Here is a 26,327-nt window from a genome sequence, read left to right as displayed (position 1 = left end):
AGAATTCAGTGTACACCTGCACAGGACCACCTCCGTTATACAACATACACTGACGCACGCATGCATATGTGCGAGTGTGTGTACTCACCTAATTGTGGTTGTAGGGGTCGATTCATAGCTCCTGGCCCCGCCTCTTCACTGGTCGTTACTAGGTCCACTTTCCCTGCTTCATGAGCTTTATCATACCTCTTCTTAAAGCTATGTATGGATCCTGCCTCCACTACATCACTCTACAGACTGTTCCACTGCCTAACAACTCTATGACTGAAAAAATACCTCCTAACATCCCTGTGACTCATCTGAGTCTTTAACTTCCAATTGTGACCCCTTGTTTCTGTGTCCCATCTTTGGAACATCCTGTCCCTGTGTTTGTGTGTAATATATACAATACACACTCGCACACGGGGCCAGGAACTATGACTCGATCCCCTGCAACCATATATATATATATATATATATATATATATATATATATATATATATATATATATATATATATATATATATATATATATATATTAGATACCCTGAGAGAAAGTCTCAAATACTTCTGAAGTACAAGTTCCGTAACATCAGGTCACCAACTGGATGTTGGAGCCAACAGAAGGCAGGCCAAGAAGAGAGACCGAACAGAAGGCAACCAGAGGTAACAGAAGGTAACCAGAGCCATTAGAAGGCAGCGAGAGACACATAAAAACAGCCAGATTCATTAAAAGCCACTCACTGAGACCTTAAAGAGCCACCAAAAAGTCCACAAGAAGGATGCAGAGCCATCATCGGACATTGTGAGCAACTAAAGATAGCTAAATACCTTAAAAAATGAGCTAGAATCTGGTGAACACCAGGAGGTATTCAGGGTCGGCAGGAAGTCGTGCATAAGAGCCAATAAAATACTCTGGAGCCGCCAGGAAGCATCGATAAGACAGATACGCACACCAGAACGAAGATTGAACTACTGAGAGGCAGCCAGATCAACCAGGTGGCCCGGTGGCCTGGTGGCTAAAGCTCCCGCTTCACACACGGAGGGCCCGGGTTCGATTCCCGGCGGGTGGAAACATTTCGACACGTTTCCTTACACCTGTTGTCCTGTTCACCTAGCAGCAAATAGGTACCTTGGTGTTAGTCGACTGGTGTGGGTCGCATCCTGGGGGACAAGATTAAGGACCCCAATGGAAATAAGTTAGACAGTCCTCGATGACGCACTGACTTTCTTGGGTTATCCTGGGTGGCTAACCCTCCGGGGTTAAAAATCCGAACGAAATCTTATCTTATCTAGACCAACCAGAAGACAGCTAGACCAACCAGGAGGCAGCCACATCAACCAGGAAGCAGCAAGTATCCCCAGGAAAGAGTGTCACCAGGAAGCAGAGTTCTAAAGAATTTTTCAGGAAGATGCAAGAACCCCATGAGGCAGCCAGAACACCGAGTAGAACACTTGGAGGCAGCCAGAACACCAAACAGAACACTTGGATGCAGCCAGAACACTGGGTGGCAGCCAGAACACCAAACAGAACACTTGGATACAGCCAGAACACTTGGAGGCAGCCAGACCACCAGACACAACACTTGGAGGCAGCCAGACCACCAGCCAGAACACCAGACAGACCACTTGAAGGCAGCCAGTGTCAAAAAGAGACTCCGAGATGCAGTCAGGGATACTGGGAAGACATATGTATGCCAGTCACTAGCAACAGGTTAGGTGTTCTGCTTGAAAAAAGAACAAGTGTGTCAGAGATATGCTTGCTATCATACTACTAATCTATCATGCCATAACGAGTGCATGTGTGTGCAAGTACTTGACTAGTTGTGCTCAACTAGACTTGGCTCCTGGTCTTACTCACCAACTGCACACAACCAGATACAATCATAATTATCCTTACAAGTATGTGTGTGTGTGAGTACTCACCTATATGTGGTTGCAGGGGTCGAGTCACAGCTCCTGTGTGAGTGTGTGACTTTTCTGGGTTATTCTAGATAATTTACAAACATGTTACTATGTATGATAATTGCATTATGCGTACCTGTACCTAAATAAACGTGTGTGTGTTCTGTTGTTTTATTCGTCAGGAAACAGGACAAGTGTCTCCTGACACGGGTCTTAATCATGTAAATAACCCGTTGCTTATGTGATGTATGCTAGTATATGTTAGGTTATCCAAGGTAACCATATCCCACCTTCAAACGTCTCTGTTTTGCAGTTAATTTGTTGTGGTACTGTCTGTAAGCCCTAGACGGGACAGAACTTGGGATGTCAACGATAGTTAAAATTAATTTTTCACTCATGGTCAAGTATACATGTACACAACATATATACAAGTATATATGTTGCATTATATAAACTGTAGTCTTTTACGACACGTTCATGGTTTAAAATTATATGATAAAATAAGTTTAACAGTCACCTGGTGTGGGGTGATGAGTACTACTCTCATAGCACCCCAGTGAACCCCACAGATACCCCGTAGTGTGAGATCGTGGACCCCAGGGAGACCCCTAGTGTGAAAACCAGTGGACCCCAGACTCACCCCTAGTGTGAGAACTAGTGGACCCCAGACACACCCCTAGTGTGGCAACGCTGGACCCCCAGACACACCCCTAGTGTGGCAACAATGGACCCCAGACACACCCCTAGTGTGGCAACAATGAACCCCAGACACACCCCTAGTGTGGCAACAATGAACCCCAGACACACCCCTAGTGTGGCAATGCTGGACCCCCAGACACACCCCTAGTGTGGCAACAATGGACCCCAGACACACTCTAGTGTGAGAATAGTGGACCTCAGACACACTCCTAGTGTGAGAACCAGTGGAACCCAGATACACCCCTAGTGTGAGAACCAGTGGAACCCAGACACACCCCTAGTGTGAGAACCAGTGGAACCCAGACGCATCCCTAGTGTGAGAACCAGTGGAACCCAGACACACCTAGTGTGATAACCAGTGGAACCCAGACACACCCCTAGTGTGAGAACCAGTGGACCCCAGACACACCCCTAGTGTGAGAATAGTGGACCCCAGACACACCCCTAGTGTGAGAACCAGTGGAACCCAGACACACCTAGTGTGAGAACCAGTGGAACCCAGACACACCCCTAGTGTGAGAATAGTGGACCCCAGACACACCCCTAGTGTGAGAACCAGTGGAACCCAGACACACCTAGTGTGAGAATAGTGGACCCCAGACACACCCCTAGTGTAAGAACCAGCTATTAGAGAAGAATGTAGTTATTTCCATGTTGGTTTAGTGATGGTTCTACGAGATGAGCACATCCCTGTCCAGCCTCTCTGCTGTTTCCTGCTTACTGAGGTTGTACTTACCGGTTTATTTTGGGTGAAGGAAATATATTAATTTATTTTCTATTGTCTTTTTGCTCGTTCGTAAGTGGTTATCGCATTACGGCCAGGTGTGCAGGCCGTGTCTACACCTGTGTACGTAATTATATTTATGAGAAGGCAGTAAACCTTAAGGGGTCACACAGTACCTTGGGAATGGAGAATAGTAATGTGTGAGACCTAAATCTGGAAATGTTGTCAACCCTTCCTGGTTAGTGCGCACCTCCAGAGATGCTCAGTACTGTGCTTCCTTCACTCTGTTCTATCTACGGTTTCATTTCTCCTTCACCAATTATCGTACTTTAACATTTGATCCTAAATATCATTTACCACTTCTCTGGTTGTTTCTTTACTGCTGCTATATTTTATATTTTATATTTTTATGTTACTCATTTAATTTTACACCGTGTGTAAACAAGAAAACATCGTTTCTTATCGAATGTCATTTACATACAAGAACTTGAGTCTTGTTCTGTTATTTGCAACCTGAACAAGTTTCTCCTCAGATATATTGTGATTTATTGCTTTATCTCCTCTGTTATTTCTGCCTTCTCTTCTAGTTTGTGGGTCAATCTTTGGTGTGGTACACTATCAACCTCTGGTGTGGTACACTGTCAACCTCTGGTGTGGTACACTATCAACCTCTGGTGTGGTACACTATCAACCTCTGGTGTGGTACACTATCAACCTCTGGTGTGGTACACTATCAACCTCTGGTGTGGTACACTATCAACCTCTGGTGTGGTACACTATCAACCTCTGGTGTGGTACACTGTCAACCTCTGGTGTGGTACAGTATCAGCCTCTGGTGTGGTACAGTATCAACCTCTGGTGTGGTACACTATCAACATCTGGTGTGGTACACTATCAACCTCTGGTGTGGTACACTATCAACCTCTGGTGTGGTACAGTATCAGCCTCTGGTGTGGTACACTGTCAACCTCTGGTGTGGTACACTATCAACCTCTGGTGTGGTACACTATCAACCTCTGGTGTGGTACACTATCAACCTCTGGTGTGGTACAGAATCAACCTCTGGTGTGGTACAGTATCAACCTCTGGTGTGGTACAGTATCAACCTCTGGTGTGGTACAGTCTCAACCTCTGGTGTGGTACACTATCAACCTCTGGTGTGGTACACTATCAACCTCTGGTGTGGTACACTGTCAACCTCTGGTGTGGTACACTGTCAACCTCTGGTGTGGTACAGTATCAACGTCTGGTGTGGTACAGTATCAACGTCTGGTGTGGTACACTATCAACCTCTGGTGTGGTACAGTATCAACCTCTGGTGTGGTACAGTATCAACCTCTGGTGTGGTACAGTATCAACCTCTGGTGTGGTACACTATCAACCTCTGGTGTGGTACACTATCAACCTCTGGTGTGGTACACTATCAACCTCTGGTGTGGTACACTATCAACCTCTGGTGTGGTACACTATCAACCTCTGGTGTGGTACACTGTCAACCTCTGGTGTGGTACAGTATCAGCCTCTGGTGTGGTACACTATCAACCTCTGGTGTGGTACACTATCAACCTCTGGTGTGGTACACTATCAACCTCTGGTGTGGTACAGAATCAACCTCTGGTGTGGTACAGTATCAACCTCTGGTGTGGTACAGTCTCAACCTCTCGTGTGGTACACTATCAACCTCTGGTGTGGTACACTGTCAACCTCTGGTGTGGTACACTGTCAACCTCTGGTGTGGTACACTGTCAACCTCTGGTGTGGTACACTGTCAACCTCTGGTGTGGTACACTGTCAACCTCTGGTGTGGTACAGTATCAACCTCTGGTGTGGTACAGTATCAACGTCTGGAGTGGTACACTATCAACCTCTGGTGTGGTACACTATCAACCTCTGGTGTGGTACACTATCAACCTCTGGTGTGGTACAGTATCAGCCTCTGGTGTGGTACACTATCAACCTCTGGTGTGGTACACTATCAACCTCTGGTGTGGTACACTATCAACCTCTGGTGTTGTACACTATCAACCTCTGGTGTGGTACAGTCTCAACCTCTGGTGTGGTACAGTCTCAACCTCTGGTGTGGTACAGTCTCAACCTCTGGTGTGGTACAGTCTCAACCCCTGGTGTGGTACAGTCTCAACCTCTGGTGTGGTACACTATCAACCTCTGGTGTGGTACACTATCAACCTCTGGTGTGGTACACTATCAACCTCTGGTGTGGTACACTATCAACCTCTGGTGTGGTACACTATCAACCTCTGGTGTGGTACACTATCAACCTCTGGTGTGGTACACTATCAACCTCTGGTGTGGTACACCACCAACCTCTGGTGTGGTACACTATCAACCTCTGGTGTTGTACACTATCAACCTCTGGTGTGGTACACTATCAACCTCTGGTGTGGTACACTATCAACCTCTGGTGTGGTACACTATCAACCTCTGGTGTGGTACACTATCAACCTCTGGTGTGGTACACTATCAACCTCTGGTGTGGTACACTATCAACCTCTGGTGTGGTACACTATCAACCTCTGGTGTGGTACACTATCAACCTCTGGTGTGGTACACTATCAACCTCTGGTGTGGTACACTATCAACCTCTGGTGTGGTACACTATCAACCTGTGGTATGGTACACTATGAACTCCTAGTGGGGTACAGTATCAGCCTCTGGTGTGGTACAGTATCAACCTCTGGTGTGGTACACTATCAACCTCTGGTGTGGTACACTATCAACCTCTGGTGTGGTACACTATCAACCTCTGGTGTGGTACACTATCAACTCCTAGTGGGGTACACTATCAACCTCTGGCGTGGTACACTATCAACCTCTTGCGTGGTACACTATCAACCTCTGGCGTGGTACACTATCAACCTCTGGTGTGGTACACTAACAACCTCTGGTGTGTTACACTATCAACCTCTGGTGTGGTACACTATCAACCTCTGGTGTGGTACACTATCAACCTGTGGTGTGGTACACTATCAACCTGTGGTATGGTACACTATGAACTCCTAGTGGGGTACAGTATCAACCTCTGGTGTGGTACACTATCAACCTCTGGTGTGGTACACTATCAACTCCTAGTGGGGTACAGTATCAGCCTCTGGTGTGGTACACTATCAACCTCTGGTGTGGTACACTATCAACCTCTGGTGTGGTTCACTATCAACCTCTGGTGTGGTACAGTATCAACCTCTGGTGTGGTACAGTATTAACCTCTGGTGTGGTACACTATCAACCTCTGGTGTGGTACACTATCAACCTCTGGTGTGGTACACTATCAACCTCTGGTGTGGTACACTCTCAACTCCTAGTGGGGTACAGTATCAGCCTCTGGTGTGGTACACTATCAACTCCTAGTGGGGTACAGTTTCAACCTCTGGTGTGGTACACTGTCAACTCCTAGTGGGGTACACTATCAACCTCTGGTGTGGTACACTATCAACCTCTGGTGTGGCACACTATCAACTCCTAGTGGGGTACAGTATCAACCTCTGGTGTGGTACACTATCAACCTCTGGTGTGGTACACTATCAACTCCCAGTGGGGTACAGTATCAACCTCTAGTGTGGTACAGTATCAACCTCTAGTGTGGTACACTATCAACTCCTAGTGGGGTACAGTATCATCCTCTGGTGTGGTACAGTATCAACCTCTGGTGTGGTACACTATCAACCTCTGGTGTGGTACACTATCAACCTCTGGTGTGGTACACTATCAACCTCTGGTGTGGTACACTATGAGCTCCTAGTTTGGTACACTATTAACCTCTGGTGTGGTACACTATCAACCTCTGGTGTGGTACACTATCAACTCCTAGTGGGGTACAGTATCAACCTCTGGTGTGGTAGAATATCAACCTCTGGTGTGGCACACTATCAACCTCTGGTGTGGTACACTATCAACCTCTGGTGTGGTACACTATCAACCTCTGGTGTGGTACACTATCAATTCCTAGTGGGGTACAGTATCAACCTCTGGTGTGGAACACTATCAACCTCTAGTGTGGTACACTATCAACTCCTAGTGGGGTACAGTATCAACCTCTGGTGTGATACACTATCAACTCCTAGTGGGGTACACTATCAACCTCTGGTGTGGTACACTATCAACCTCTGGTGTGGTACACTGTCAACCTCTGGTGTGGTACACTATCAACCTCTGGTGTGGTACACTATCAACCTCTGGTGTGGTACACTATCAACCTCTGGTGTGGTACACTATCAACCTCTGGTGTGGTACACTGTCAACCTCTGGTGTGGTACACTGTCAACCTCTGGTGTGGTACACTGTCAACCTCTGGTGTGGTACACTATCAACCTCTGGTGTGGTACACTATCAACCTCTGGTGTGGTACACTGTCAACCTCTGATGTGGTACACTATCAACCTCTGGTGTGGTACACTATCAACCTCTGGTGTGGTACACTATCAACCTCTGGTGTGGTACACTATCAACCTCTGGTGTGGTACACTATCAACCTCTGGTGTGGTACACTATCAACCTCTGGTGTGGTACACTATCAACCTCTGGTGTGGTACACTATCAACCTCTGGTGTGGTACACTATCAACCTCTGGTGTGGTACACTATCACCCTCTGGTGTGGTACACTATCAACCTCTGGTGTGGTACACTATCACCCTCTGGTGTGGTACACTATCAACCTCTGGTGTGGTACACTGTCAACCTCTGGTGTGGTACACTGTCAACCTCTGGTGTGGTACACTGTCAACCTCTGGTGTGGTACACTGTCAACCTCTGGTGTGGTACACTGTCAACCTCTGGTGTGGTACACTGTCAACCTCTGGTGTGGTACACTATCAACCTCTGGTGTGGTACACTATCAACCTCTGGTGTGGTACACTGTCAACCTCTGGTGTGGTACACTATCAACCTCTGGTGTGGTACACTATCAACCTCTGGTGTGGTACACTATCAACCTCTGGTGTGGTACAGTATCAACCTCTGGTGTGGTACACTATCAACCTCTGGTGTGGAACACTATCAACCTCTGGTGTGGTACACTATCAACCTCTGGTGTGGTACACTATCAACCTCTGGTGTGGTACACCATCAACCTCTGGTGTGGTACACCATCAACCTCTGGTGTGGTACACTATCAACCTCTGGTGTGGTACACTATCAACCTCTGGTGTGGTACACTATCAACCTCTGGTGTGGTACACTGTCAACCTCTGGTGTGGTACACTATCACCCTCTGGTGTGGTACACTATCAACCTCTGGTGTGGTACACTATCAACCTCTGGTGTGGTACACTATCAACCTCTGGTGTGGTACACTATCAACCTCTGGTGTGGTACACTATCAACCTCTGGTGTGGAACACTATCAACCTCTGGTGTGGTACACTATCAACCTCTGGTGTGGTACACTATCAACCTCTGGTGTGGTACACCATCAACCTCTGGTGTGGTACACCATCAACCTCTGGTGTGGTACACTATCAACCTCTGGTGTGGTACACTATCAATCCCACCTCTTCTCTCCAGGTTTTATGACTTTTTTTTTTTTTTTTTTTTTTTTTACACAGTGTTTGACAAGGTTAAGGATCCCTAGCTTTATTGACAAGCTATTTACAGGTTAAGGATTCCTAACTTTATTGGCAAGCTAAGAGCTGTTACCTACATCAGCTCATTTGAAAGCATTTTTATTGTTATGAGACATACAAGTAGGGAAGAGGATGAAGTTGGAGCCATCTGTGGGCCAGCATTTTCATTTGATCAACTGACTTTATCTCGTTGACATCATTATGCTGTACGAATGTGTTCCATACTCGAGTCATCCTGGGTATGTATGATCTCAGATGGAGTGATGTTCTGGAGAAGGGTACAGCCAGAGTGAAGTTGCTGCTTTCTGCCCGTCTTGTGGCATAAAAGCTTGTTTCACGCTGTCCTGGAAGTGGATCCAAGTGTGGTACTTTGACAATATTGACCTTGTACATAACAGTAAGGCCACCCACATCCCTCCTATGTTGAAGGCTCTGCTGAAATGACAGATCTATCCAGGATGGGTCCAGGCGAGAGATGAGACGTCTTGCTCTGTTCTCTACTCTGTCAAGCAGTCGCAGATGAGAGGGGGGGGGGGCAGGCAAACCAAGAAAGTGGAGCATACTCAAGGTGCGAGCGTACTTGTGCCTCGTACAGAATCTTGCAACCCCTACTGTCAAGCAGATGCGAGATACGGCGAAGTGCTGTAAGCTTCCTGGCTGCCTTGTTTGCAAGATTTACAACATGGTTCTTCATGGTTAGTTTGGAGTCAAATTTCACCCTAAGGATATCAATTTCTTCTCCACGTGCCAACACCCTCCCATTCATTCTTACTACTGCACCAGCATTACCATCATGGTGCCTAGAGACGATCATCATTTGCGTTTTCTCAGGTGCAAATGTTACTTGCCATCTATTTCCCCAAGCTGATATAGCTCTCAGCTGGTGATTGATGTAGCTTACAGCAGCTGGCATTTCTTCTCTTGGATAAGTGAATGTCAGTGTACAGCCGTCTGCATATGCATGTGATTCTGGGATGAGATGAAGAAGGTCGTTGAAGTAGACATTCCTTAACAATGGTCCCAGCACGCTTCCTTGTGGAACACTTGCCCCAATAGGATGTCTTGCTGATTCCGTTCCATTGGGAACTACACTTAGAGATCTATCATGAAGGTAATCACTGAGGAGACATAGCGTAAAGCCTGCAATTCCCAGTGCTTGAAGTTTTGCTAAGAGGCCCTGGTGCCACACCCGGTCGAAAGCGCCAGCAATGTCCAGTGCTACCACACAGCTAACTTTGGATTCATCCAGTGATTGGTGCCACTTAGTAGAGAGGTTTAACAACAGATCAGCAGCAGAGTGACCTTTCCTGAAGCCATATTGACGATCACAAAGTAGTGAGTGGTAGTCAAAAAACTCTGTCATTTGTCTTGAGATTATTGTCTCAAGGATCTTACCAGTGATTGACAGGAGTGACACTGGTCTGTAGTTGCTGATTTCTGCTCTGCTCTTCTTTTTGTGAACAAGGACTACATTTGCCTCTTTCCATAGAGAGGGCCATTTACACTGTACTAGGCAGTGCTGAAAGATGCGAGTTAGAGGTGCTGCTAGCTGGTCTGCACATCTTCTCAACAATCTTGGGCTCAACTTGTCTGGGCCCACAGCCTTTTCTTGGTCAAGCGATTTAAGAAGGGAATGCACCTCCTCCCGCCTTATTGTCATGGTATATATATATATATATATATATATATATATATATATATATATATATATATATATATATATATATATATATATATATATATATATTAGATAACTTCCCTGTCTAAATCCGAGCTAATTACCTATTGAAATTATTTTTTTGGTGTGCTTCACCGCACTCCTGATAATCTTCATTATGACATTAGATAATTGTGTACATGTCAAGGGTATATTTCTGCAGATTAACGCAGTGTGTGTGTGTGTGTGTGTGTGTGTGTGTGTGTGTGTGTGTGTGTGTGTGTGTGTGTGTGTGTGTGTGTGTGTGTGTGTGTGTGTGTGTGTGTGTGTGTGTGTGTGTGTGTGTGTGTGTGTGTGTGTGTGTGTGTGTTGGTTTAAGCAAAACTCTCTTAAGTGCCGCTTCAGATATTAACAAAAGATTTGTAGATCCTCTCCCTCCCTTTTTCCTCTAAAAGCAGGTGTTGGTGGTGGTGGTGGTAGTGGTGTTAATGTTTTGTCCGCCCACACACGGTCTAGGTGGTGGTGGCCACCTGGTGAGGGAGCCAGACTGTACAGTAGCAGTGTAATACCGAGATATGGTTCGTGCTGCAGGCCTAAGGGACACCAACCTGGCAAGAAGACCTCGTATTTAAGTTTTGTGACGACCTCTGAGACGAAGCCAGGGTCAGCATTGGCAAAAAAGGGTACGGACGCCACCAAAGATCGGCAGTTGAAATTGATAACGTCCTGCAGGTTGCAACAGATAAGACAAGGGGTCAGGAGCCGCTCCTTTGCACAGAGGCAGCGGATAATTTTGTTTATTATATCTCAATAGCGGGGAAACAGGGAATCAATAATAACTTGACCTCATGTAAGTTTTTTTGTGTATCGTATTATGCATTACTTTACTGATAATCACAAGACATAATAAGCTCATTCCTCTTCAAGGATTCACTTCCTTAATGTGGATTTGTTATGTCATCAGCAATGCTAGCAATTAAGAAAAAATTAATGACAATCTTTAAGCACTTACAAGACTGCAGGATTGTACAAATTGTGAGAGAAAATATGAGAGATAAAGTGGAGGAGAAATGATGGCGAGCAGATAATTATTAGCAAAATTTGTAATCAAAAGTGTTCCCCCGACACAAGCTGCTGAGGTAGCCTTGGAGGAGCTGACCAGCCTTAGTTCAGTTGGGGGTCTCAGCTAGTCTCTATAGCTGGAGCATTGCTGCGGAACCCATCCTTGCAACAGCCTGAGCACTGCTGCGGAACCCAGCCTTTCAACAGCCTGAGCACTGCTGTGGAACCCAGCCTTGCAACAGCCTAAGCACTGCTGTGGAACTCAGCCTTACAACAGCCTGAGCACTGCTATGGAACTCAGCCTTACAACAGCCTGAGCACTGCTGTGGGACTCAGCCTTACAACAGCCTGAGCACTGCTGTGGGACTCAGCCTTACAATAGCCTGAGCACTGCTGTGGGACTCAGCCTTACAATAGCCTGAGCACTGCTGTGGGACTCAGCCTTACAACAGCTTGAGCTGTGGAGCCCACCCTTACAACAGCTTGAGCACTGTTGGAAGACTGAGGTAGTACTCAGCCTCGGTACTGTTGGGATCTTGGCAGAATATCAGCCTCAGCATAGCTCTGGGTTCTAAGCTAGTTCTCGGCCTCAGCAAAGCTGAGGGTCTCAGCCAGGCACCAGCCTTAACACAGCTGAGAATCCCAACTTAACTACAGCCTGAGAGTCCAAAACAGACCCCAGTCTTAGCCAAGGTAAGAATCCCAGCCAGATTATACTTGGGGTGTCAGCCAGACCACAGTCTTAAGAGCATATTAAGAGCTCATATTCACAGAGTGTAGAATAAATAGGGATAAAACATTATTAAAAACCACAAAAAAATATATGCACATGATAAAATATATACAAATTAAACAGCCAATTATCCCCGTGAAAGTTCCATGTTTGGGATAACTTGAAGTTACAGTGGCAATATTGAGAGTTGAATAACTTGCTATAAAGGTGAAGGGAATAGAACTCTCAAGCCTGAGACGGACAGGGCCGGCAAGAACCAAGGTAATGTTGTGTGTAATATAGTATGCATGAAAAAAATATTCCTGGAACGGCAAGCTTCCCCCCCCCCTGTTAAACAGCAGGATAGTGAGTAAGTGATCTAAATTGAAGTGGTTCTGAAATAACCTTGGGGCATACCGGCCACTTAGTCTGGGCAATTACTATGAACGACACTCATTAAAAAAATGATTTTTGATTCCCTGATTTTTTTTTTTTTTTTGGACTCACCATTAAGAAAAAAATTGTTTTCCCTCATGAGAATATTGAGGATCAGTCAGGATTATCAAAAAATACTCACAGTACTGAAATTCCTGGTACTAAATTATGAAAGACGGTTTCAAAATAGCTATATATCATAAAATTAAGCAAAAATTAGTGCAAAAATCTGAACAAGAAATTTGAAAATCTTCATCAATGGACTTAAAACTAAAGAAAAAAAAGAACGGATAAAATATATGATAGTTAATGCCCAGTAAATTATGAGTGTGGCCAGCAGTGATGGTGTGGCCAGCAGTGATGGTGTGGCCAGCAGTGATGGTGTGGCCAGCAGTGATGGTGTGGTCAGCAGTGATGGTGTGGTCAGTAATGAAGGTGTGGCCAGCAGTGATGGTGTGGCCAGCAGTGATGGTGTGGTCAGCAGTGATGGTGTGGCCAGCAGTGATGGTGTGGTCAGCAGTGATGGTGTGGCCAGCAGTGATGGTGTGGCCAGCAGTGATGGTGTGGCCAGCAGTGATGGTGTGGTCAGCAGTGATGGTGTGGCCAGCAGTGATGGTGTGGCCAGCAGTGATGGTGTGGTCAGTAATGAAGGTGTGGCCAGCAGTGATGGTGTGGCCAGCAGTGATGGTGTGGCCAGTAGTGATGGTGTGGCCAGCAGTGATGGTGTGGTCAGCAGTGATGGTGTGGTCAGTAATGAAGGTGTGGCCAGCAGTGATGGTGTGGCCAGCAGTGATGGTGTGGCCAGCAGTGATGGTGTGGCCAGCAGTGATGGTGTGGTCAGCAGTGATGGTGTGGTCAGTAATGAAGGTGTGGCCAGCAGTGATGGTGTGGCAAGCAGTGATGGTGTGGCCAGCAGTGATGGTGTGGCCAGCAGTGATGGTGTGGTCAGTAATGAAGGTGTGGCCAGCAGTGATGGTGTGGCAAGCAGTGATGGTGTGGCCAGCAGTGATGGTGTGGTCAGCAGTGATGGTGTGGCCAGCAGTGGTGTGGCCAGCAGTGATGGTGTGGCCAGCAGTGATGGTGTGGCCAGCAGTGATGGTGTGGCCAGCAGTGATGGTGTGGTCAGCAGTGATGGTGTGGTCAGTAATGAAGGTGTGGCCAGCAGTGATGGTGTGGCAAGCAGTGATGGTGTGGCCAGCAGTGATGGTGTGGTCAGCAGTGATGGTGTGGCCAGCAGTGGTGTGGCCAGCAGTGATGGTGTGGTCAGCAGTGATGGTGTGGCCAGCAGTGATGGTGTGGTCAGCAGTGATGGTGTGGCCAGCAGTGATGGTGTGGTCAGCAGTGATGGTGTGGCCAGTAATGAAGGTGTGGCCAGCAGTGATGGTGTGGCCAGTAATGAAGGTGTGGCTAGCAGTGATGGTGTGGCCAGTAATGAAGGTGTGGCCAGCAGTGATGGTGTGGCCAGTAATGAAGGTGTGGCCAACAGTGATGGTGTGGCCAGTAATGAAGGTGTGGCCAGCAGTGATGGTGTGGTCAGTAATGAAGGTGTGGCCAGCAGTGATGGTGTGGCCAGTAATGAAGGTGTGGTCAGCAGTGATGGTGTGGCCAGTAATGAAGGTGTGGCCAGCAGTGATGGTGTGGTCAGTAATGAAGGTGTGGCCAGCAGTAATGGTGTGGCCAGTAATGAAGGTGTGGCCAGCAGTGATGGTGTGGCCAGTAATGAAGGTGTGGCCAGCAGTGATGGTGTGGCCAGTAATGAAGGTATGGACAGCAGTGATGGTGTGGCCAGCAGTGATGGTGTGGTCAGTAATGAAGGTGTGACCAGCAGTGATGGTGTGGCAAACAGTGATGGTGTGATCAGTAATGAAGATGTGGCCAGCAGTGATGGTGTGGCCAGTATTGAACGTGTGGCCAGCAGTGATGGTGTGGCCAGTAATGAAGGTGTGGCCAGCAGTGATGGTGTGGTCAGTAATGAAGGTGTGGCCAGCAGTGATGGTGTGGACAGCAGTGATGGTGTGGCCAGTAATGAAGGTGTGGCCAGTAATGAAGGTGTGGCCACCAGTGATGGTGTGGCCAGTAATGAAGGTTTGGCCAGCAGTGATGGTGTGGCCAGTAATGAAGGTGTGGCCAGCAGTGATGGTGTGGCCAGCAGTGATGGTGTGGTCAGTAATGAAGGTGTGGCCAGCAGTGATTGTGTGGCCAACAGTGATGGTGTGGTCAGTAATGAAGGTGTGGCCAGCAGTGATGGTGTGGCCAGCAGTAATGGTGTGGTCAGTAATGAAGGTGTGGCTAGCAGTGATGGTGTGGTCTGTAATGAAGGTGTGGCCAGCAGTGATGGTGTGGTCAGTAATGAAGGAGTGGCCAGCAGCGATGGTGTGGTCAGTAATGAAGGTGTGGCCAGCAGTGATGGTGTGGTCAGTAATGAAGGTGTGGCCAGCAGTGATGGTGTGGTCAGTAATGAAGGTGTGGCCAGCAGTGATGGTGTGGTCGGTAATGAAGGTGTGGCCAGCAGTGATGGTGTGGTCAGTAATGAAGGTGTGGCCAGCAGTGATAGTGTGGTCAGTAATGAAGGTGTGGCCAGCAGTGATGGTGTGGTCAATAATGAAGGTGTGGCCAGCAGTGATGGTGTGGTCAGTAATGAAGGTGTGGCCAGCAGTGATGGTGTGGTCAGTAATGAAGGTGTGGCCAGCAGTGATTGTGTGGCCAACAGTGATGGTGTGGTCAGTAATGAAGGTGTGGCCAGCAGTGATGGTGTGGCCAGCAGTGATGGTGTGGTCAGTAATGAAGGTGTGGCTAGCAGTGATGGTGTGGTCTGTAATGAAGGTGTGGCCAGCAGTGATGGTGTGGTCAGTAATGAAGGAGTGGCCAGCAGCGATGGTGTGGTCAGTAATGAAGGTGTGGCCAGCAGTGATGGTGTGGTCAGTAATGAAGGTGTGGCCAGCAGTGATGGTGTGGTCAGTAATGAAGGTGTGGCCAGCAGTGATGGTGTGGTCGGTAATGAAGGTGTGGCCAGCAGTGATGGTGTGGTCAGTAATGAAGGTGTGGCCAGCAGTGATAGTGTGGTCAGTAATGAAGGTGTGGCCAGCAGTGATGGTGTGGTCAGTAATGAAGGTGTGGCCAGCAGTGATTGTGTGGCCAACAGTGATGGTGTGGTCAGTAATGAAGATGTGGCCAGCAGTGATGGTGTGGCCAGCAGTGATGGTGTGGTCAGTAATGAAGGTGTGGCTAGCAGTGATGGTGTGGTCTGTAATGAAGGTGTGGCCAGCAGTGATGGTGTGGTCAGTAATGAAGGAGTGGCCAGCAGCGATGGTGTGGTCAGTAATGAAGGTGTGGCCAGCAGCGATGGTGTGGTCAGTAATGAAGGTGTGGCCAGCAGTGATGGTGTGGTCAGTAATGAAGGTGTGGCCAGCAGTGATGGTGTGGTCGGTAATGAAGGTGTGGCCAGCATTGATGGTGTGGTCAGTAATGAAGGTGTGGCCAGCAGTGATAGTGTGGTCAGCAATGAAGGTGTGGCCAGCAGTGATGGTGTGGTCAGTAATGAAGGTGTGGCCAGCAGTGATGGTGTGGTCAGTAATGAAGGTGTGGCCAGCAGTGATGGTGTGGTCAGTAATGAAGGTGTGACCAGCAGTGATGGTGTGGTCAGTAATGAAGGTGTGGCCTGCAGTGATGGTGTGGTCAGTAATGAAGGTGTGGCCAGCAGTGATGGTGTGGTCAGTAATGAAGGTGTGGCCAGCAGTGATGGTGCGGCTAGTAGTGAAGGGGTGGCCTACAGTGAAGGTGTGGTCAGTAATGAAGGTGTGGTCAGTTATAAAGGTGTGATCAGTAATGAAGGTGTGGCCAGTAGTGAAGGTGTGGTCAGTAGTGAAGCTGTGGCCAATAATGAAGGTGTGGCCAGCAGTGATGATGTGGCCAGTAATGAAGATGTGGCTTACAGTGAAGGTGTGGTCAGTAGTGAAGATGTGGCCAGTAGTGAAGGAGTGGTCAGTAGTGAAGGTGTGGCCAATAATGATGTGGCCAATAATGAAGGTGTGACCAGCAGTGAGAGAGTGGTCAGTAATGAAGGTGTAGCCAGCAGTGAAGGAGTGACCAGTAGTGAAGGTGTGACCAGTAGTGAAGATGTGACCAGTAGTGAAGGTGTGGTCAGAAGTGAAGGTGTGGTCAGTAGTGAAGGTGTGACCAGTAGTGAAGGTGTGACCAGTAGTGAAGGTGTGACCAGTAGTGAAGGTGTGGTCAGTAGTGAAGGTGTGGTCAGTAGTGAAGGTGTGGTCAGTAGTGAAGGTGTGACCAGTAGTGAAGGTGTGGTCAGTAGTGAAGGTGTGGTCAGTAGTGAAGGTGTGGTCAGTAGTGAAGGTGTGGTCAGTAGTGAAGGTGTGGTCAGTAGTGAAGGTGTGCCCAATAATGAAGGTGTGGCCAGCAGTGAAGGTGTGACCAGTAGTGAAGGTGTGGTCAGTAGTGAAGGTGTGGTCAGTAGTGAAGCTGTGCCCAATAATGAAGGTGTGGCCAGCAGTGAAGGAGTGACCAGTAGCGAAGGTGTGTCCAGTGATGGTGTGGCCAGCAGTGAAGGTGTGGCCAGTAGTGAAGGTGTGGCCAATAAAGAAGGTGTGGCCAATAATGAAGGTGTGGCCAGTAGTGAAGGTGTTGCCAGTAGTGAAGGTGTGGCCAGCAGTGAGGGAGTGGTCAGTGATGAAGGTGTGACCAGCAGTGAAGGTGTGGCCAATAATGAAGGTGTGGCCAGTAGTGAAGGTGTGGCCAATAAAGAAGGTGTGGCCAATAATGAAGGTGTGGCCAGTAGTGAAGGTGGGGCCAATAATGAAGGTGGGGCCAGCAGTGAGGGAGTGGTCAGTGATGAAAGTGTGGCCAGCAGTGGTGTGGCCAATAATGAAGGTGTTAATATTGTCCCCCAGGATGCTACCCACAACAGTCGACAAACACCCAGGTACCTACGTACTGCTAGGTGAACAGGGACAGCAGATGTTAGTAAAGATGCCCACCATTTGACCCCCACCAGGCTTTATCCCGGACCCTCAGGTTGTAAGCTGAGAACGTTGTCAACCAAGCCACTACCAGTGTGGCAATAGCTATAATGTTAGGTTACTCTATGATATTTGCCCAGATGTTATAAACATCTTTAAATGATAGCTAATTATTTTGTTCCCCCAGACTTTGAAGTTAGGTAGCCACACACAAAGTCTCACTTTACACAAATAACCCGCACGTAAGAGAGGAGCTTACGACAACGTTTCGATCCGACGTCGTCATAAGCTCCTCTCTTCTATGTGCGGGTTATTTGTGTATTGTTCCAGTCACGGTATTGTGCCTTTTTTGTTATTTAAGTGTCACTGTATTGCAAAGAAATGTGTTTTCTCACCCCCCGCATCTCCACTTGGTACACTTAAGTTTTACAACAACGGGCTTTGAAAGACCTTAGTATCCACACACGCAAAACGAGTGACTTAGGAAGTGAGATATGACGAACACCTTCACTGAAGTGATGGATACTTGGTGTTGGTAGTGCTAGGTGAGGCCTCTTATGTCTGATGGTGTGTCAGGGTTTATAAGCAAATAGATGGTGTGTGAGGGTTTATAGGCAGATAGATGGTGTGTCAGCTCATTAGACCAATGACATTTGAAGGTGAAAAATAAAGAAAATAGATATCAGGTGGGGTAGTAATGTTGGGACCGGGAGCTAGAACCATCGTATGAGATGGTCTGAAGATCTGCAATTCAAGGATCTAGAACTAGAGACCATAGATGCTTCAATAATAATGTAGCTTAAAGAATGCCTGAAGCAAGGTCCCAACCACAACTCGAAGGCTGAGGAGAGGCCATGAAAGATATAGAATTCCACGAGTCATCTGAGATGAACTCAGACCATTCGTGTCTACTCTGATATAAGAATGCGTGGCTGATATGGGGACCGATGACTGATGAGATTAAGTATGGAGAATTGGTGTCAGAGCTGAACTGGTGAATGGGATGCAACAGAGGAAAATATGGGTGAAAAGTTAAATAAATCCACTTGGAGTGAGATATATTAATGCAGAATGGAGAACCTACCTCACGGAGTTTCTCCGATAGTTCTCCCAGGATCATTTCTTCGTCGAAGAACTTGCCCTGGTAGCGGTGTTCGAAGTACTCTGTGATCCTGGTGCGCAGCTCACGCGGCAGCTTGCGGTACGCCATGTACTCCTCCACCTGCTTCAGCTGTAACCCAAACGCGCACACTCATGTATGCGATATCCAGTTGGGAAGGGAAGGAAGGGGGCTGGGGGGAGAAGACCGGTGGGAAGGGGGTGTGCTAGATAGGTGAGGGAGTCAGAGGATGTGGAGTGCTTAAGAGTGAATGTTGAAGAGGAGGGTTAGGTTGAGAGGACCGACGAAGATAAAGGAGAGGAAGGAGTAAATGAAAAGAGTAGAAGTGGTGTGACGAGAGTGAAATGACGCATTTCGCTTTCGTGTGGATGTATGGAAAAAGAGGAGGGGTTGTGGATAGTGGGGTGGGGGTGGGGGAGGGTGTAATGGGGAGAGGAGAGAGTGGTGAGGTGGGAGGGATGAGAGGCGAAGAATTCATTGCATACACTTAAACACTCCTCTCTGACAGTATTTACTCCATTTTTACGTAAAATAATGTAAGCCTCCACACTCGCTCAAAAATACACAATCACGGGAACTGTCACACACACACTCACACACACACACACACACACACACACACACACACACACACACACAAACACTGCATGGTACTCATATCAACTAAAGTTTTATCAGTGAGTGTTCACCTACAAGTGCCTCTGAGTAGCTTAAGTGCTTCACTTACTCTCACTCGTTTCCTTCCTGTAGCTAAACAAAGATTATCAATGTTTACATGACAATAATTTGAATTTAACTTTTAAAACATCAAAAGCAACACAACATATTATAAATATATATTTTTTGTGTGTAAAACAGCGATCTAGAAATGCCCGAATTTTTATATATATTTTTTTTATGTTTTGAAATTTATCAAGCTGTTTGACATTAATAGATGAAAAGAAGAGTATCCAAGCTACAGTTTACTTTCATAGGAAGAGTGAAACAAAGTTTACTCTTAGAAGAAGAGTGATTTGAAAGTATACTCCTGCAGGATAAGTTTAGTCAGTGTTTAATGTTGTAATATACAACTAGTCACAACAACCCCCCTTAAAATAATATAAAAAATTTGGGCCTGAGATAAGCGCGTATGGTGCCTGTTGGTGAGAGCTTTCCAGGCTTCCTCAGGGAGCTTTCCAGGCTTCCTCAGGGAGCTTTCCAGGCTTCCTCAGGGAGCTTTCCAGGCTTCCTCAGGGAACTTTCCAGGCTTCCTCAGGGAGCTTTCCAGGCTTCCTCAGGGAGCTTTCCAGGCTTTTTCAGGGAGCTTTCCAGGCCTCAAGGACCTTTCCAGACCTTAGGACTCTTTCAGCCTCGTAAGGAGAGCTTTCCAGACCTCAGGAAGCCTCCTAGGCAGCCTTCAAGGTCACCTTAGGCAGTCTTCAAGGTTACTCTAGGAAGCCTTGCAAGATTCTAGGCCACTTCCACCTCAGACACAATATATCACAACTTATGACTGCTGGAGGTACTATTCCAGGTTATCCCAAGATGTTATCCAGGTAGCCAGGAAGCCTTGTAACCTCCCTGAGGTTACAAGGCTACTTTCACTCCAGTCTTCATGTTTTGTACATGGTGACTGGCGGGTCCAGGTCTCCCAGTCTGCATCCACCAGTCAACACGTAACACTGCTAAATTTTTCACATACTAACATACACAAAATTTATTAATTCACTAATAAAATTTAAGCCTATTAAAAAAGAAGGCTTCGAGCCTTTACACGGACGAGCAAGCCTACTCGCAAGGACGCCTTTTCCTGGGTGGCCACAAACCTCTTCTCGATATTCTAAACGCCCTTGGTTGTTTTAAACATATATTATCACTGGGTAGACTATGCACTGAAGCATAACTGTTGAGGACTCGCTGGATGTCTCAGTATGAGAAAATTACAGAAGCCTTCACCAACGTGCATTGTCCAGTAGTTTGAAGCTAAGGATAAGGGATTGGCTTCTTTTTTTTTTTAGTTACTAAAGAGATTGCTGCTTCAATTATTGTGGTTTACTAGAGGGAAGGCTCTGGGGAGTCTGACTGGGAGAGGTGCAGCTGCACTCAGCCGGTGGACTCGTGCACTCAGGCGGTGCACTGGGTGGTTAGCGAGTCCTGGGAGGTGGGCTCTCTGGGGGTTGAGCTCCCAGAGATCCGGCTCCCGGGGGGCGATGGGGAAGGGACGGGTTCTGTTTTCATTTGTCTGGTTCCTGGGTGGACCGGTTCTCTGGGTGTTCGATTCCTGGGGTTCAGGCTCTCATGGGTCCAACTCCCGTTGATCCTGCTTCCCGAGGTCCATCTCTCATGAATCTGGAACTTATGGGAGTTCAACTCTCATAGGTCCGGCTATCATGGAGTCAGGCTCTCATGGGAGTACGGCTTTCATGGGAGTTCGGCTCTCATGGGAATATGGTTCTCATAGGAGAACGGTTCTCATGGGAGCACGGGTCTCATGGGAGCACGGCTCTCATGGGAGCGCGACTCTCATGGGTCCGGCCCTCATGAGTCCGGCCCTCATGGGTCCTGCTTCCTTAGGGTTAGGCTCCAGAGAGTCCGGCTCTCAGGCCTTCGGCTATTATGGGTCCGGCACTTAGCGGGGGAGGGAGGGGGTGTGCGGCTCCCAGGGGAGGAGAGAGGGAGGGAGGGAGGCGCCCTAGTTAGGTTGAGAAGCACTAAGGGACGACTAAAGTCCTCATTTCTAACCCATATCTACTCGGCTACAATAGATTAGTCTACCCATGATCATGCAACTTCTTTTGTACGACAACAAGGAGGAAAATGACAAGCTAAAGCCGGATTAGGGTGGCACGATGCAGGTATTGTCTCTGACCTCGCTAGAGGCCGCCACTTCCTCGTCCCAGTGACCATATACTGTTCTTACTTCAGGTGATGAACTCAAAATGTTGTGATCATTTTCGTTTTCACTTTTCTTGATGGGTAGGATAAATAAACATGTCTAGAAATATGGCTTAGAGAAAATAAGGGAAGTAATGACTGAGGTGTGAAGGTTACTGGTGGTGCTTGGCGATGCCTGGGAAGATGTGGGACTCAGCACTGCCGGTGGGACGCTGAAACAGAGCTAACAGGATGTCTAAACAGCTCTACAGAGGATAAGATTAGGAATGGTGCAGCTGACGGTGCTCTACTCAAGCGAGTATCCCAGGAGAGGTTTACATCCCCAACCCGCAACACCGCTCATCTCCCACGAGCCTCGTCATCATAACCTTCAGAAAAGGTAGAGCTTGTAAGACTCTTTAAATTACTTCTGGTGACAGAAAACATTACTAACGAGAAAGAGATGAGGGTTAGGTCTAATACCTGAGAGTCTGAACGATCTGCCTTTTATGAATGAATCCAATACAAATTTGTATTTCCTGACTCACAGTCCGACTGCCACCTAACCTTACACACGCTGGTCACCGTCTCTGCAGTCTGGACTCTCTCGGACTATCTGTCGTCGGCGTGTGAGTGTGTGGTAGGAAGAAGCACACACCAGGTGGTCCGTGAGGGGTTGGCAGTAATAGTGTGTGTGATAGGTAAGGCAGCTGCGGCTGGCGACGGTGAAGAGCCGGGTGGTAGACAGCAACAAAGGTCGCCGTCTTGACTGAAAAAGAGTCGAGAGCTCCAAAGTGTGGCTTGGTCTTCTAAAATAATGACCTAGTCAGAGAAGCCGTCACGTTATGATTAAAGTTTGAGTGACTTTGCGGTTAAAGTCGGTGTTTAAAGTTAAAGTATAAGGACAGTCGGAAATGTTAACACATTTGAAGGTTTCTGCCACAAGTGTGCCTCAACTCCTGATAAACACACTAATCATTCCTACCTAGAGTGTCTTCTGCCTCTTCTGAGGGCGAAGAGCAACGAAGCGTTGAGGAATACTTCCCAGGAGATTAGTGTGCTTATCTCTCACTTAGGAACATCTTGGCAGAATTGAATCATGAGTCGGTAGAGGAAAGTGAGGGAGGGAATATAGTAACTAGAAAAAAAAGGAAATGAGCTCTGAAGTCGATGAATAAATGATGCGGAGAAGGATTATGGATAGGTATCAAAATATGGCTGATTTTATTACACAAAAGAAGGTGAGCAACCGACTCTGCTACCGCGTGGCCTTCCCTCCACAAACTTCCACTAAAAAAAGATTAACACATCGGCATCAGTGGCAGCTTACGACGTGTGTTGGAATAAACCTGACAGTGACAAGACCCAGGACCGTGTGCATCTTGTGATGTGGGGGAATGGGGGATGGTGGGGGAATGGGGGAAGATGGGGGAAGAGGGGGGAAAGGGGGTAGGCGGTGCAAGCGTCTCATCCTCTACAAGTTTTGATGGCATCTTTGTCCAAATTTCATGTGCTTTTCATAAACAGGTCGCATGTTTGGCCAGCTTAGTAACATTAAGTTTTGGAAAAGCTGTAATAATCATTTGCATCTCTTAAAAATTACATAATTTCATCAACGAATTTAAAGTCATATTGTACAGAAGTCATTGTTTATAGATTTGGTAAATGGGCAACATATTAAATAGTTGTATATACAAAAAAGCTACATGACCTCGAGAGGTAAAGACGGAGCCGCTTAATAAGGGGAAGCATCGATGCATCCTGGATCCTCTCACTGGACAGTGATGATCCGGCTGACTTACCACACAGCCTCTCCTCCATCTCTAAGTTTGTTCAGTGTGCAAGACAAACGTTCACCACATGATCATCTTCCTCGTGTACTGCCACTGAAGTATCGACGTGTTTGCATGCACCCAAAAAGCCAAAACTGTAATATTTTAGTGGAGAATTCAAAGCATTCTGCTGTATGAAGCAGTCCATGTGTAGAATTAGGTAAAATGTGAAGGTAGATTGGTACAAAATGCAGGCATATTCTGTTTTTTTTTTTAAGATGGCTGAAAGATGCTTAACACTAAAAAGAAATGATGTAATATTTTGACAAAACATAATCAGCCTCTTGAGAGGAGAGGGATAATTACTCCTCATGGATGACTGAGGGATAATCGCTCCTCATGGATGACTGAGGGATAATCGCTCCTCATGGATGACTGAGGGATAATCACTCCTCATGGATGACTGAGGGATAATCACTCCTCATGGATGACTAAGGGATAATCACTCCTCATGGATGTCTGAGGGATAATCGCTCCTCATGGATGACTGAGGGATAATCGCTCCTCATGGATGACTAAGGGATAATCACTCCTCATGAAGGACTGAAGAGCAATCACCATTAATGAAGTTCTAGGGAATATTCGTCATTAATGAAGGACTTGGGGATAATCACTATTAATGAAGGATTTAGGGATAATCACCATTAATGAAGGACTTGGGGGATAATCACCACTGACAAGGGACTCAGGTTGTCTCGCTCAGCAGGAGACCTAACGTAGCTGTACGAATTTCAAGGTGCAAATAATTTTGTTTCTTAAAATAATGGCTTAAAGAGGTAATAAAGCTCTCGTCGCTGCTTGTAAGAGGACAGTCTACCCAGCCTTCCTCTTGCAGCTGCAAGCAGGCAGTCCACTCAGCCTTCCTCTTGTTGCTGCAAGCAGGCAATCAACTTAGCTTCCCTCTTGCTGCTGCAAGCAGGCAGTCAACTCAGCCTCCATTTTGCTGCTGCAAGCAAGCAGTCTACTCACCCTCCCTCTCGCGATGGCCGTCTCACCTGGGGCCACTAATCAACGTTGGGCAGGCCTTCTGTGATCCCTGCAGCCCCGGGGTGGTGGCAGGCGGGGTGGGGCGGGGTGGGGAGGGGCGGGGAGAGAAGTGTACGTGATAAGGGGGGTTAGGGAAGTGTAGTTGGGAATGTGTAGTTAGTAGGCCTGGGGTGTGTTGGGTGGCGGCAGCTGCGGGGTTGGCAGGGGGAGGGGGTTGTTAGCCGGGGTGTGGGAGGGGGGTGTGGGCTGCGGGTGCGGCAAGCAAGCAGCACCGCGGTCATGCACAAACACTTCATGCATCACGCACTACACTCACTCCGGAAGGCTCTCGGGGTATCCCGTCACGCCACCGGCATAGCAGGCCTAGGGAAGGAGGGCCGGTAGCAGAGTCGGTACTCACCTTCTCTCGGTATTGTCTCCGCGAACTGTCCAGTGACTGGATAAGGTTGGTTGCGTGACCCAGGAAGAGCGCATAACACGTCGCGCCGCAGATCATTGACAACATGGTCAACCACATGTCAGTCAGCGATTGCGGTGGAAACCGCCCATACCCGATGCACAGCATATGTGACATGGCTTTAAATAACGCCCACGAGTATTGTTCTAACCAAAAGGCCTCCTGGAAGAGAAGAGAAAGAAGAGGATGAATGGTGGAAATGCGGGAAGACCTACCCGCTCGCGGTACTGGCGCCGGGAAGAGTCCAGTGACTGGATGAGGTTGGTTGCGTGACCGATGAAAAGAGCGTAGCAGGTGGCACCAGAGATCATGGAGATCATAGTGAGCCACAGATCAGTCAGGTTCTGCGGGGGAAAACGACCGTATCCGATGCAAAGCATGTGCGACATAGCCTTGAAGAAAGCCCACGAGTACTGTTCCAGCCAGTACGAGTTCTGGAATGTTAAGAGTCGGCGTTAATAATGGTGGATACCAGCGTAGTAAGAAATGATGAGGAAGTCATCTGGTGATCAGGTAGAAGGCAAATGCTAATCATTATATATATATATATATATATATATATATATATATATATATATATATATATATATATATATATATATATATATATATATATGTCGTGCCGAATATGTAAAACTGGTCAATTAGCAAGAACTCGTTTAAAATCAAGTTCTTTCTAAAATTTTCTCTTATACGTTTAAAGATATATTTTTTTCAATAATGTTAATGTAAAAATTTTTAATTTTGCTCCAAAAGAATCTTAGAAAACTTACCTAACCTTATAATAACAAGAACAATTTATTTAAGCCTAACCCAACTAAATATATTTTAGATTTGATTACAATAATTTAATACTAAACAAACACAGTGAAATATTTTTTTTTCGTTAGGTTCAGAATGATTTTGGCGATATTATTGCATACACAAATTTTCGCTTGTCCGATATGGCAAGATGAGCGTTGCTATTTAAGCCAAGATCGCAAGTTCTGCCTATTCGGCACGACATATATATATATATATATATATATATATATATATATATATATATATATATATATATATATATATATATATATATATATATATATATATATATATAATATATATATATATATAATATATATAATATATAATATATATAATATATATAATTATATATATATATATATATATATATATATATATATATATATATATATATATAATACGCATATCCATCTCTTTATTTCTCTCTCTCTCTCTCTCTCTCTCTCTCTCTCTCTCTCTCTCTCTCTCTTTCTCTTTCTCTTTCTCTTTCTCTTTCTCTCTTTCTCTTTCTCTCTTTCTCTCTCTCTTTCTCTCTCTCTTTCTCTCTC

At 46.7% G+C, this 26,327-nt stretch overlaps 1 protein-coding gene across 4 annotated transcripts in view; it reads right to left on the bottom strand.

The window, feature by feature from the left end:
• Positions 1-26,327, bottom strand: part of Ih (hyperpolarization activated cyclic nucleotide gated potassium channel Ih) — a 632,623-nt gene that overhangs the window by 6,090 nt on the left and 600,206 nt on the right. For 2 of the 4 annotated variants that reach the window (XM_070085523.1, XM_070085522.1), the window contains exons 9-11: positions 25,188-25,406; positions 18,808-18,954; positions 11,150-11,267 (exon numbers count right to left, since the gene is read on the bottom strand). In XM_070085523.1, coding sequence (XP_069941624.1) covers positions 11,150-11,267; positions 18,808-18,954; positions 25,188-25,406 — 484 coding nt within the window. Of the gene's footprint in view, positions 1-11,149; positions 11,268-18,807; positions 18,955-24,915; positions 25,135-25,187; positions 25,407-26,327 lie in introns of all 4 variants that reach the window. The other 2 variants (XM_070085524.1, XM_053776964.2) reach the window with 2 other exon arrangements.

Source organism: Cherax quadricarinatus, chromosome 16 (assembly GCF_038502225.1).
Source record: "Cherax quadricarinatus isolate ZL_2023a chromosome 16, ASM3850222v1, whole genome shotgun sequence".
In the NCBI taxonomy this organism is placed as follows: Eukaryota; Metazoa; Arthropoda; class Malacostraca; order Decapoda; family Parastacidae; genus Cherax; species Cherax quadricarinatus.
The sequence above is the reverse complement of the archived record's forward strand: the minus strand, read 5'-3'. Positions and strand labels throughout refer to the sequence as shown.